At 43.1% G+C, this 14,672-nt stretch overlaps 1 protein-coding gene and 1 pseudogene across 1 annotated transcript; one reads left to right on the top strand and one right to left on the bottom strand.

Annotated features, from left to right (window-relative positions):
- The first annotated feature begins 1,315 nt into the window (after positions 1 to 1,315).
- On the top strand, positions 1,316 to 6,304 carry LOC136490066 (inositol-3-phosphate synthase 1-like). The gene is given in 11 exon segments (XM_066486558.1): positions 1,316 to 1,623; positions 1,724 to 1,792; positions 1,990 to 2,125; positions 3,605 to 3,667; positions 3,669 to 3,853; positions 4,016 to 4,242; positions 4,333 to 4,448; positions 4,594 to 4,770; positions 4,857 to 5,045; positions 5,159 to 5,221; positions 5,705 to 6,304. Coding segments are annotated over 11 exon segments (1,533 nt in total). The 5' UTR covers positions 1,316 to 1,435; the 3' UTR covers positions 5,825 to 6,304.
- A 641-nt stretch (positions 6,305 to 6,945) lies between these two features.
- LOC136490056 (probable protein phosphatase 2C 71) lies at positions 6,946 to 12,089 on the bottom strand (annotated as a pseudogene).
- Positions 12,090 to 14,672: the final 2,583 nt, after the last annotated feature.

The following is a 14,672-nucleotide window of genomic DNA, read 5'->3' as shown; positions in this document are numbered from 1 at the left end:
TTGTACGAAACATTCTCAATTTTTTTACCACAGTCTCCACGTATGATACCATACATCATAACAAATTTCTTGATTTTCAAACTTCGTTTGTTTTTTTAGAATTTAAAAATCATTCGGCCACACATTCATGGTCGTGTTTCGTGAACAAGATGTTCGAAATTTCTTTTTATTTCCCGGATAAGGCCTCACAATGGACTTAATAACATGAATAGCATTTTTCTATTCATTTTGTTCTATTATTTGAATCACTTGCAGTTTCAAATTTGACTTATACCAAAAAATTTCTTAAAATTCAATAAATTAATTAAATATAGCAAACAGGTCCAAAAATATACCGAATCTTAACATGGAGTAAAACATGTTGTATGTGGAGAGCAGAAAAAAATTTAAGGTCAGAAGAGAAAAAAAAACTTGTTTCTTTGCTGAGTGCCAAACAAATACACTCGCCAAACATATTTCTTTGCCGAGTGCTAAATAATTACACTCGGCAAACATATTTCTTTACCGAGTGTATTTGTTTGCCAAGTGTTTCCACTAACGGACACTCGGCAAACGTACTAACGAACGGCACACGGACTAACGGTTGTCCACGTGACGGTTCTTTGCCGAGTGCCTAGCTTTTGCTAGGTGTTTTTTTCTAGTTTGCCGAGTGCCAAACTTTGCCGAGTGTTTTTTTGTCAAGTGCAATTATTTTGCCGAGTGTTTTTTTAAAGCACTCGGTAAAGATCTTTGCCGAATGCCCAATATAATGCACTCGGCAAACATTCTTGCACTCGGCAAACACCTAGTTTCCGGTAGCGCAGGATGGTTCTAAGCTATACTAGAGGAATTGGTGCGAGCGATTTATATTTAGTAATAAATTAATTTCAGCTATATGACCTTACATGCATGCAGCTGGATATAAATCAGCCCGTGGTTCATGTGGATAATCATTCGTGACTAAAATAGATTGTGTAATGCGATTCGAAATGTGGGCTGTCCTGATTATATATACTGTAAAAAAAGGTTAAAAAGCGGATACGGATCTGGATTATTACTTACACAAATTAATGAGTATCCATGCTCCTTTTCCGTTGCATTCGATGAGCAAAGGGGGAAAATCCATTATAACATCATACTTGGCCTAAATCTTGACACCATAGTATACTGTGCTATAAGAGACAACCGATCCGATTCCGATCCGAGAGAATCGGCCAAGCCTGGCTAGTGGCACCGCAACCGCTCGCCAGTAGTCGCGCTCCTCCCGCGGCGAGCCCCACGTGGACGCCGCGCGCAGCTATATATAATGGCCTACCCTTGGAACCTGTTGGATCCCTGCATATCGTTGAGCGATTCTCGAGAGTGAGGCGGCGACTGCTGCGTTCCGTTGGTGTTTGCGAGAGAGAGAGAGAGAGAGAGAGAGAGAGCCCAACCAAGATCGCGAGGAGATCGGAGGATGTTCGTGGAGAGCTTCCGGGTGGAGAGCCCACGGGTGCAGTACGGCGACGGCGAGATCCAGTCGGAGTACCGCTACGACACCACCGAGGTCGTCCCGCCGGAGAATGGCGGCGGCGCGGGGTGGGTGGTGCGCCCAAAGTCCGTCACCTACAACTTCAAGACCAGCACCAACGTCCCAAAGCTCGGGTGCGTCGCGTAAACCCCAGCGAACGAACCAATTGTCCATGCATGTATAGATAGATCGGTCGGTCGACTTTAATTGTATCGTTTCAAATGATGGATGCAGGGTGATGCTCGTCGGATGGGGCGGCAACAACGGGACGACGCTCACGGCCGGGGTGATCGCCAACAGGGAGTAAGTTCCAGTAGCTGCATGCCACTTCCATGCTTGTTCCAACGCACATTTCTCTCGCCTTGTTCCAACGCATGCAGTTAGTTGGGTGAGAGGACTCAACAGCTCCATCAGCTGATGACGAACTGCGATTTCGATAAATAAATAAATAAACTCCTCCGTATTCCATTGTTTCACGTTTCAGATGGTGTTTCTTGCAGAGGAATTTCGTGGGAGACAAAGGAGAAGGTTCACAAGGCCAACTACTTCGGCTCCCTGACCCAGGCTTCCACCATCAGGGTCGGCAGCCACAACGGCGAGGAGGTCTACGCGCCTTTCAAGAGCCTCGTGCCTATGGTGTGATCCTCTCCCTCTACACTTCCTCATCACTCGCTGCATCACAATTATTGATACTAATTCCAGTTACATGCACAATCCATGAATGCACTAGGACAAAGTTTATACAGTGCTCTATTTATTAATTTCTAGTGCATGGATGGTACTAGTTAACTATCGAAGCAAATCAGGATCCTAATTAATTACCCAAGCAAATGAGAATCTGAATTAGCTATGTGTTATTTTCCTCGATCTGTTATTTTTTTGTGCTGCTACACTATGATATTGATACCCATTCCTTTCTTCAATGTTTCTAAGTTCAAAAAATGAGAAATTTTACAATAATTGAAAAAAAATATGGACCATCCATCGGAGAAGATCGAACAGTGGAAAAAATAGGAGATACACAACTGAAAGTACCAGAAGGTACCAAATAGGTAGGGATAGTACCAAATTAGATGGTACCAGTACCAAAATATGTAGGGGCAATATCTATTTTTCATTTTATATTTTATTTTCGAATAAAGGTAAATCAGTCATTTCAGTAAAGGGCAAAACTGAGATCTTCTATGTCATCTCTATCTGAATCTAGAGTTCTAAACCAATGCTGTGTCCGCTGGCTCCCATCCCAGCGCCGCAGTGCGGCACCCACAAGCCCCGCAGCCGCCGTTGCCGTCCCCCCGCAGAGGCCTACTGCGACTTCGCCGAGTTCGCCGGCCTGCGCCGTGAGACAAGGTGCTCTAGAGGCCACCTCCCGGGCCCCGTAGACGGAGCAGCAGCCGTAGCACCCCGGCGGGCTCATAGGTTCCGACGCACCGCAGACCGAGCTAGCGTCCGTGCCGGCAGTCTCTGCAACACCCTGACATAGGAGACTGCCGCCTATCGAGCCGGGACAGAGACCCTAGAGTTCACGGAATTGTTGCAGCGGAGACAACTATTTGGTACGCTTGCGTGCTGCCCTGCTCCATCGTTTCATGATTTATGGACGACGACGACTGCAAGCTAGAATACTTGTTCTTGCTCCCCTTGTACTCTTTTGTCTGTTCTTGTTTTCTTTTTCCCTTTCCTTCGCGTGGACATATAGGACGATGTAGCTGGTATTTTGCTGTGTATTAATGCATGTAAATTACTACAGAGGCACGATTGGTACGCTTGCTCCAGTCTACTCTGAAAACCTCGATCAGACACCTAATGGATACGCTTGTTTTAGAAAGGCACAACCTCAATTACTAATATACCCTCTATAATATATTTCTCAATTAATTACTTAGAAAATAGAAAAAAATGAAAGTACGAGGTATCACGATACTTTTGCAACCATTGTAAATGAGATGGTAGTTAATTACCAAAGCAAATCAGGATCCAAATTAATTACCTAAGCATATGAGGATCCATACATAATTCTGTGTAATTTTCCTCAACAAAAAGTATCAGTTTTGTTGTGACACTAATACTCATTTCTTTCTTCAATAGTGATAATGTATTGCTTGAATCATGCAGGTTAACCCTAACTCTATCGTCTTTGGTGGATGGGACATCAGCAATCTGAACATGGCCGAAGCAACGGTCCAGGGCCAAGGTCCTAGACATTCACCTTCAAAAGCAGCTCAGGCCCTACATGGAATCCATGCTGCCACTCGCCGGCATTTTCAACCCAGACTTCGTTGCCGCAAACCAAGGTGCCCGTGCTAACAATATCATCAAGGGCACCAAGAAAGAGCAGGTGGAGCAGATCAAGAAGGACATCAGGTACTTAAATCCTTAAACTCAAAACATAGAATACTGTCACAAGATAGAAACCGAAACCCACAATGGTGAATTCGTTGTCTCAAGAAAAATATTAGTACTCCTCTTTTTCCGAATGAGGATTGTTATGAACTTAATCATGGGGCCGGTTCATGAACTATGTAGGGAGTTCAAGGAAAAAACCAAGGTCGACAAGATAGTTGTGCTATGGACAGCAAACACCGAGAGGTATAGCAATGTAGTTGCTGGGCTTAACGACACCATGGACAACCTCTTGGCTTCGTTGGACAAGAATGAAGCAGAGATCTCACCATCCACCTTGTACGCAATAGCCTGTGTCTTTGAGGGTGTTCCATTTGTCAATGGAAGCCCTCAGAACACATTCGTGCCTGGTGCGTAGCGCTGCTCTACAAAATTCTACATGTGTATCCAGTGTTGCATTCCTCGTTCCATGCTTGTAGTAATGTTCTGTTCATGCACAGGGCTGATGGAGCTTGCCATAAAAAAAAATTCGTTGATAGGAGGCGACGACTTCAAGAGTGGGCAGACCAAGATGAAGTCCGTATTGGTCGATTTCCTCGTTGGTGCTGGGATTAAGGTACCATCATATATACTCCTTGTCTATTGCTGGGAGCCTGGGATTAAGATGAATTGTCTTTGACATTCAAGAATAATCGATCTTTATTGGCATATCGGATAACAAGGTGGATTTTTTTTTTGTGTGTGTGTTTGTGCTGTTGTAGCCCACCTCAATTGCTAGCTACAACCACCTAGGAAACAATGACGGCATGAATCTCTCTGCCCCACAAGTCTTCCGGTCTAAAGAGATCTCCAAGAGCAGCGTGGTGGACGACATGGTTGCTAGCAATCCCATCCTCTACAAACTCGATGAACATCCTGATCACGTAATTGTGATCAAGGTTCGTTCACTAGTTGTTTGTGTGACTGAGTCTATCCATGCTACTTTATGTTTGGTTGTTACTCAAAGTTGATCCCTCCTTTGCAGTACATCCCCTATGTGGGTGATAGCAAGAGAGCTATGGACGAATATACCTCCGAGATCTTCATGGGTGGCAAGAACACCATCGTGCTGCACAACACCTGCGAGGATTCGCTTCTCGCTGCGCCGATAATCCTTGACTTGGTGCTCCTAGCTGAGCTCAGCACTCGGATTCAGCTCAAGGCCGAAGGGCAGGTAATAGATGACGGACCAGATTAATCTATGCTTCACTGCATAGCGTAAATGCTGCACTAATTAATGTGTGAATGAAAATTATTGACATCGTTCTCCCTTTGCTCTTTGTGCAGGATAAGTTCCACTCCTTCCATCCCGTCGCCACAATTTTGAGCTATCTCAGCAAGGCTCCTCTTGTAAGCTTTTCATTTTGTTTGCAATTGATACAATTTTTTGTCATCATGTTTATATTGTCCTCTAAAAATGGAGTATCAAAGAATTTAGAATCAAAGCATCATGATTGTTTTTGTTGTCTATTAATGCATGTTATCAAATGGTTTATATTAGGAACAGAGAAAGTTGGTAAGGCAATAGTAAATATGAGAATGTATGTTCGGAAGTAAGCCTAGCTCAACCGGTTGGGTAGAAGGTGTGGTCGTGCACCCAACCACCTAGGTTTAAGTCCTCTCTCGGTTTCAATTTGGGGTCTATTTTCTCTTATTAATGAAAAACGCCTAGTCCCTTCTAGGTTGGATCTAATTTTGAGAATGTAGGTTGTTCATAACTACAGAATTACAAGTTAGGATTGTCCTGCAGTTTAGTTGCTCAGAAAGATTTATAATGTATTCTCAATTCAATATGTGTTCATGAAATTGATAGTAAATTGGTTTCTTAAACAGGTACCCCCTGGCACACCAGTGGTGAATGCTCTAGCCAAGCAGAGGGCCATGCTGGAGAACATCTTGCGGGCCTGCATCGGCCTTGCCCCTGAGAACAACATGATGCTTGAGCACAAGTGAAGAGTTTCACATCCCCTAATGACCACAAGATAGGATGGATGCAAAGGAGGGATCAAGCGAAGGTGTGGGAATAATCCGCCTCCTCTTAGCCCAATGAAGAAATAACAGGAGGCCACAGGAAGGAAAAGTGTAAGGAGGAAGATCAAGCATGGATGATGCCACATAGATTCTCTTGGAAGGCTCTCTGTTCTTTATTTTTTAGATTTAGATTTGACTCATTTTTGGTACTCATGAGCTAGACTGTGTACATGCTATCCACTGTATGCAGCATGAAACCTTTATTTATTTGTTGTGTGATAGAGCTTATAGAAGTATCTAGCCTAATTAGTTGATTAATATTTTTAATTGATGGTTGACGAACACATTTGATATGTAGTAGATGATAGAGATACCAACGGGGCTTGATTCCTAACGGAGAATTCCCAATGGAGGCAGGGCCAACTTTTCGCCATGGGTATTCAAACACATGGATGGTTCACTATCCTCGGTCCTAAATCCCCAGTGTCTCCGTCCCATTTTTCATATACGCATTATGGTGTGTTTGTTGTGTAGTATACTAGTCTGTATATTTGTGTTGTGTGTCAAATCATCAATTACACCTTATGCTGAAAAACTAAAACATACTTTTATATCAAATTCAAATTGTCATCTATATTCTGTGATGTATCGATATGAGGACGAGAATCCTACAGGAATTATTTTCGGTGTTGGAATATGGATGGGGACGACATCTCTACTGCAAATTTCAGTGGGAACAGAGACATTGATTTTTTCTTCCTGCTTGGACAGAGACGGGAGCCATTCCCCCAACATTGATGAATTCCCTATTGGCATCGTCTCTTAGAAGTTAGAACCTTCCTCCCAGAACCAAAGAAAGGCTCGCTGTCAAAAATTGTACCAGAAAAATAGGTCAGACAGAGAGCCAGCCGCGTACAGAACAGGCAAAAGTATGGAACTTCGGAAGAAAGTGCAGATCTGTATCTATTGTAGGGCCAGCATGGCAGCATCCGTACCAGACATGGCTCACGAGTTCGCCTACAATTACAGGCCATGCCCTTGGTCAGTTGTTGATCCACCTTTGCTTATAAGCTCGCAGGGCAAACTGATACGAATGCTGAATGCAGAAGGGGATGGTAAATACAGTTGCCAAAACTACGGTATATTAACTTTTTTACTTTAACTTTGCAAGTTACAATCAGTATTGCTTATGAATGTTCAGTTCCTATCGACAGGTTCTTGCATACATGACATTGGTACATTGGCAAGGGCAACATCTAAATGCCCTATATTTTCATAGCGAAACCAAAAATAAAAATGCTGCGCCCGCTACACTGGCAAGGGCAACAGGGAGGAGCTTCCCTACAATGCTGTTGTCCATTGGCTATTGGCCCTGCCTATTGATGATCGAGCACGGTGTATGATGCTCATGCATAGGCCCCTGAACGTTCCAGAAATCACCACATAGCTGCACTTCTAGCAGTATAGGATACTGATGGGTCAACCCTCTTGGTGTTGAGCTTCTTCTCTGCATGCAGTCATCTTATCTTATCTTATACTATAACTTAAATTTCATATGTCCGGACAATTGATACAACAACGGCTATGTCATCAAGTTTGCCCCCACTGAAGCCAAGGTACCCAAACGACAGAGCAGCATCTGAAAATGGGCTTCTCCCAGCTCCAGACCTCCCTACTTCCCGGGCCTTCGCAGCCAAGCGTTCTGCAATCTCCTGCAAGTAGAACAACCATTGCAATTGAGTCATTTTGTTTTGCATTGGACATTTTTATTTACGAAGATAGTTGATTCTGACCGCTGGTTTTAGATCTGCCTGTAACGACTTGGAGATAATTCCAGCTATTTCATGCTCGTATACATTATCAAAAAGGCCATCGGTTGCCGTCACAATTGCATCACCTTCCTTTAGATCAATAGTATAATTCTGAAACAAGAATGAAATAATAGCCCAAACGTTAATATTTAACCATTCATGTGGTTAAATACGATTACCACGGTTGGTCATTGTTTGCACCTGTACAAGCTTTAAGGGGTCATCTCCCTTCTCAATTTGTAGTGGGAAATTGAAACCATAAACCATAGGTTTAGACTTTTTGAACACTTCTCCATTTCTTATCACCAGAAACCCAGAGTCCCCAATATTTGATGCTTGAAGGACCTGTAACATTGACAAGTGCAGTGAGCACCATGAAAAAGGTCAATAAAGAAAATGGGAAAGTGTTCATCGAAAAAAACAGACCTGGCCATCAAAGTGAGCAACTAATACAGTGGAAGAACCAGGTGAACATGCTTCATCTGCTGCTTTGGAAAGAATTTGCTCCGGCCTAAGATCTGGAGCCCCTTGATTCTCAGTAATAAACTTTTTACAACCATCCATTAGTTCTCTTGCATAAAGCCCTGCGTTGATTCCTGAGCACAGAACTTACATCAGCACTCGCTGTGGTTTCCAACTTTGAAATTTTGACGAATAAATTATGGTTGGAGCCTTAAACCCTTGACATTTTAGAATTTCATTCTCCTAGAGTATGATGCTAAAAGCAGCCTTCAAATCCTTAATTGATTCTATACCAAGCAAGTTAGGATCTTTTAGTGTAATACAGTAGTTTTTTTGTGGGAGGAAGTAAAGTGTGTAGTAGTAGATACACTGAAATCTCGAACCTCTTGAAGGCTAAAGCTTTAGAATTGTTTAATTAAATAGGTAAAAGCAAATGTGATTATCGCAGCTTGATGGTCATTTTCTAAGCCTTGACATTTCTGGTCTTGTCATTAATCCTGTATTTGATGGCAATTGATTCAAATCACTTTGCATTGAACTGGCTGAAACTATTATAAACTAAATGCAATGAAGCTTAAAATGATTTTCACTAAGCACTGCATATAATTTACATTAAAACAAATAATTTAAATTCTCTCGAATTTTGACCCTTAGGGTTTGTTTGGATGTAGATATACAGGGACATGGAATTGTAATGGGTTCAATACCAAATCAGCCTTGGTATTGAATTTGGCCATGATTCAAATTTTGTTTGGATGACTATTAAATTGGTTTTTAGAATCATAGAAAGAGGCGATGTTCGTATGGAAAAGGACAAGGACCACCGACCACGGGGAAGAAGAAGAGAGGGGCTCGCCGACCTTAGGCCACGGACACGAAGAGAAGGGCCCACCGGCCGCTGGCCATGGGGAAGAAGGGAAAGGCACGCCAGCGACCGGCCATGGGGAAGAGGGCGGAGGTGCATCGGGGGCGGCACATCAGAGGTGGTGGCGCGATTGGCAGCACATCGTGGGCGGCTTGTCAGGGCTGAAGTCGTGTTGGGATTCCAATTCTGAATTCTTAACCATCCAAACAGCTGCATTATGAGGTACTCAATACCAATTCAAAGTTCTGAGGCTGAATATCTACATCCAAATGGGGTATTACAGATTTCCTAGCGGGATACAAAAAAAAGGCAAGACCCAAAGTATGTTCAAGCCCTGTTTAGAACACGTTGCTTCAGAGTATATCCTATAATCCAGGTTGCTTCATAGTATGTAAGAACTTGGAATTTTCTTTCTTGTTGTATGTCAATGTAATGTCAGATTATTAGTTTAAGATTTCTCCACAGTCTATACATCGTTTACCCCTCCATCTCGTATCCACAGAACATTCAGTACCAAGTACTAATGAACATTCTGCTCAGCATCCTACTATTAGTTCTCCAATTAACATGGTCCACTCTCAGAAAATTTTGTTCCACACCTATTTGTTTTCTCTAAAGAATAAGAATCTCTATTAGTCTGACAGATAATGAATAGTTTCCTTGAAATGAACTGCTCTATCAACATACAACTGCAGTGAGGAAACTTGGTACCCATAAGTCTGAGCATAGTTCATAAGGTTGAACTAACAATCAAAGCATGAAAAAAATGATGAGGTCTACCTTCAAGTGACCACTGGCCAACTCCATCTGCTACACCAAACCAGCCATTGGCTGCAATGAAAGATGCATCTTCTCCACCTGTTGCTACCTGGAAATGGGTATACAAATATCATAAGTTCATAACTCAAGCATCAGGAAAGTAAGGGTTAGGTTGGTCTTTTGATGAATTTTTTTTTTCATCCTAAGGGAGTATTTCATAGAAAAGATTAGCATGTGAACTTTACTTAACAAAGCAAGATAGGAATTGAGATCTCACAAGTAAAATTTCTTCTTGTCAATTAGTGAGAAGTAATAAATTGATTAAATATTTCACAAAATGACAAAAGCAGAATATGAAGACAGTTTTTACCTTTGAAGGATGAGGCAATATTGCAGCACCTGACGATAACACATGTGCCGAGTGAGCTACTGGAATCATCCTAGATGTGAATTGAAACATTAGAAAATGATATTTTTTAAGTTCTGAAATACAAGCATAGAGCTCAGGAAACCCTGTAAAATAGGTGTGAAATAATTAAATGAAGGAAAACCTGTGTCACATATAAAAACAGTAGAAGCCATTACAGAATAATTTATTACTGACAACTACATGGTTTGGAACACTTAAAATCAATGTAAGACAGAGATTACCTATCAGAACTCTTGGCCTCTGAAGTGTCATTTTTCCAATCCGCCTTGTTGCTAACTTGTTCCTGTAGGATGAGATCAAGCACGTTAGTCCCAGACATGTAAAAATTCAAGTCCAATCCAATACTCCCAACAGATGTCCATACAATGACATAAATGCACAAGGTTTCTGCCCACAAGCCGCATAATGTTCACCATGATTTTGCCATTTTGTACACAAAGTCCACAGGCCATAGTATTTAAATAAAGGATACATGTGTCACCTGATGTCATTTAGTTGAAGGTGTGGTCCCTTGCAAGCTACAAGATATGGTCACAATGTGATGAACGAACCAAACAAAAATATCACGACAGCGATACATGATATAAAACATGATCTAGAATGTGAACAGAAGGGGAAAGAGACAGTATAACAGCTCATTCTTCCAAAAGTAAAATAAAGATATGGCTGTCAGTGAGCTTAAGAAATATGGAAGGAAAAAGGGGACTTTGCGACAAAAGCTTGATGTTTGTGTTCACAATTTTAGCAAGCATAGATGTTCTACTCAACAGCATCTTACAAGTTTCACTAGTTCTAAGTTTGCACTTCATCACAAGCATGAATCAAGTAGAACTCCACACTTAATTGAATGAACTCAATACCAGAAATTTACCATTATTTCAGTAAGAAATAACAATTTTTTTTGGCAGTTGTTTAATTTTTTTCCAGAATATCATCACTTCAGTTTAGTTAGGGGAATGCATTTATGAAACAGAGTAGAAATTCATGATAAGTACAACAAACTACGCATCTAAATTCAGAAGATTAGAGCACTTCATACCGGTGGTGGTAAGGAGACGCCGAACTCGGCTCTCTGCTCGTCGCTGCTGGACTCCGTTCTCAACGTAGGTGTCGAAATCCTGCGCGGTGGAGCCTTCCGACGCGGCCTCGGAGTCCTCCAAACCGGCCGTCCCCGTCGCCTCATACAAGCCACCACTCACATCAACGGCAGCATTGGAACCCGCCTCCTGCTCCGGTGCCTCCTCGAGCGCGGCGGAAGTGGCACCGGTTTCCGAGCCCGCGTCAGGAGGTTGAGGTGTCGGCCAGGTCTCGGCTGCGGCATTCGGGCTCGGCGCCTCAACTCCAGCCGTGGCGCCCACTCGCGCGCCGTCTACTCCATGTTCAGAGTCAGGCTCTGGCTCCGTCTGACTGCCGGGCACAGCGCCCGAGGCATGGGCGACTCTAGAGTCAGGGCCGGTCTCTGCGGTCACTCCTAAATCTCGGCTCGCCGGCTCCGGCTCCAGCACCTCGGACTCGGACTTAGGATGTCCGAAGCGGAAGACGATGCTCCCGTCCGCCAGCTCTGCGCGCGGCGACAGCACATCCAAATCAGCGATCGAGACGAAGGGGAAGGGAGTGGAAAGCAATTAAGCAAATAACACTTACCGGTAGTGGAGTGGAGTTCGGGGACCGCACGGCGCGGGGACGGGGCCGTCGTAGCCGTGGCGGTTGCGTGCGTGCGGCGGCGCGCGGGGAGTGGCAGAGCCGGCGGCGGCGGTGGCTTCGGGGAGAGCTTGCAGTTGCGAAGGCCCATCAGCCCCGCCGCCAGCGGCAACTCCGCCATGGTTTGCCTCCTCTGTGTGTGAGAGAGAGAGAGATTTGAATGACAGGAGGCCTTCAAGTGTGGAATCGAATGGATTTACACGAGGCAACAAGAGAGCAGATCAGTTGGGTGCTCGAGAGTTCTTGAATGGACGGTGCGGGTCGCTGGTCGGTGGGCCAGACGTGCAATGAAAGGTACTTTTAGAACCTGATTGGGGTCGAAAATGTGACTCTTGTGTTCTTAGCCCCTATTTTAAAGTGAGATTATGATTTTGTTTTAATTTTTTTAACTTTATGATTTTGCTCTTCACTACGAGCAAATTCAACACGATTTTGTCCATAGTCAACGATCAAAATAAGAGCAAATTCATAAAGATCAGGAGCTAAAATAACGTCGACTTGCAAATAGGGAAGGATAAAATCACAAAGTTAGAAAAACGAAAGCTAAATTCATAATTGTACTTCAAAGTGAGGGGACAAGAACAAAAAAAACCAAAATGATACTGAATTAAGGGTTAATTTGGACCGTGACATTATAAATAGAGAAAAATTCACCGTTCAATCGTATAATATGTCGATGGACATTAAAAAAATGAAATATATCTAGTACCATTAAAAAACCATGTCCACTTGCTCAAACAAACCGTATCAATTATTTAATTCATTTTTAGATATCAAGAGACAGATGGTTGGAGAAATATTCAAACTACCCTTCTTCGACCTCCTGCTCTTCGATAATATTTGCCGTAACACATCACCGTCGCCGATCCATCACTGTCCTCCTTCGACCACTTGCGCGCCCAGTCGAGGATTGGGGCCACGCGCCCCCATGGCCGGCAGCCCAGTGGCATCGGCCCCTGTGACCCGGCCCCGGCGGCACTGGCCCCAGCGGCGCGGCCCCTGCGCCTTGGCCCCGGCGGACGCGGCTTCTCCTGTAGGGCAACCGAGCTCCGTCTTCTCTTCTCGGTGTGGTGCCCTGCATTGTCGGGTGAGGCAGCGCCGTTGAAGCTGAGGATGGAGTCGAGGCCGTCAGGGGCCGGAGGGGGTGAAGCACGATCTGGGGAGATGGTTCTGGCTAAAGCAAGAGGCCACTGTGCCAGCACGCCCGCGTCATGCGGGAGGGCATCAAGTCCTACTGCAATGGGGAGCACAGGCACCGGCGACAGAGAGTCACGGGCACAAGCAACGGCAACAGTAACGTCTAGAGGTTGAAGACAAGGGAAAAGGGTTATTTTATCCCTCTTTTATCTTTCTCCAAAATTAGGAAATGATACAATTACAATCGGCCTGTTCATTGGTTGGTTTCTGGGCTGATAAGCTGGTGCTGATTTGTTGTGAAAGGAAAACATCAGTTGGTTGGCTGATAAGCCCTAGCCTGCAACCAAGCGAACTGGACTGAATTTAACACCAACGGCATATATGTGAATCATGTTTGTTAGTGGCCGATAAAAGATTTAGGTTTATGCCAAATAGTGCGTAAGAAATTTTTTCAAAAATCTACCAGTTTTATTCTTTACTTGACTTCGCTCACTAGTTGGTTGCAGGAGATACACCTGGTATGCATGAGTTCTCTATTGTTGGGGTTCATCTAAAGCCGGAAACCTACGTGTTTTTTCTAATGAAAAGGTGACAAGATTATCGTCTCAGAAGTGATTATATTAGATAAGTTGGTCTAAAGATCGTTTGTAGAATCGCAGTCTGAAAATGCGACTCAATTCTTGTCAATATTGATGAACAAAATGAAGGCGTGCCAAGTGGCTGAAAGATACCTCAGCGATAGCAACGGATTGAATCAGTAACCGAGATAATACTATTAGAGCCAACCGTCTGAGTCGATAGCAATGGAGTTTCGAAACTGCAGTATTATTTTTTCAATGGAATATCAACTTTATCGCACCGGTTCAATGTTACCATGCTACTCCGAAAAACCAAAATATATTAATATATTAATTCTGACATTTCCTGCTGGCTGCTACAACTACACTTTATATATTGTTGTAAAAAACAAACTGTACACTTTATATATTAGGCTTATATGTATGTGATACAGATAGAAGTCAAACAATAATAATTGCAATTGGGGATCAATTTATTTTCAAGATGAATATTCCATGCGTTCCAAATTATAAGTCGCTTTCGACTTTTTTTACATCTATTTTACTATGCACATAGATATAATAATATATCTAGATATATAGCAAAATGGATGAACAAAAAAGCCAAAGCCACTTATATTTTAGAACTGAGGGAATATGTCTTCATTGCGTGACTGTTTTATTTCTTATCAAACTCAAGAACACATGCAGCGGAGCTACAAGTTTTTTTTTTGTTTTCCATGACAAGTCAATTCAAAGAAACTTACCTACTTCCCACGCAAGCTTTTATTCTTATCCATGTGAGGTTCTTTGGAAAGCTATAACTCGCCTAGTGAAGTTACAGCTCGCCTTCACAAGACTACAAGACATTACATTACATGGGCCATGTGCATGGATACATATCTATAAATCCCTAGAAGCCAATGCTGCAGTGCACTATAATCTCTGGATCTACTACTACTACTCGTCAAGTAGTTGCAGTTAGATCTACTACTATGTTCTTTCTTAGTACTTGTAATGGAGTAATGCATGTAAATACTTTATCTGCAATACATGTAGTATGTGACTTTTTAGTACCTTTCCGTGAAAACATTTCAAGAATCACATT

The sequence above is a fragment of the Miscanthus floridulus genome, chromosome 1, assembly GCF_019320115.1.
Source record: "Miscanthus floridulus cultivar M001 chromosome 1, ASM1932011v1, whole genome shotgun sequence".
NCBI lineage: Eukaryota > Viridiplantae > Streptophyta > Magnoliopsida > Poales > Poaceae > Miscanthus > Miscanthus floridulus.
The sequence above is the reverse complement of the archived record's forward strand: the minus strand, read 5'-3'. Positions and strand labels throughout refer to the sequence as shown.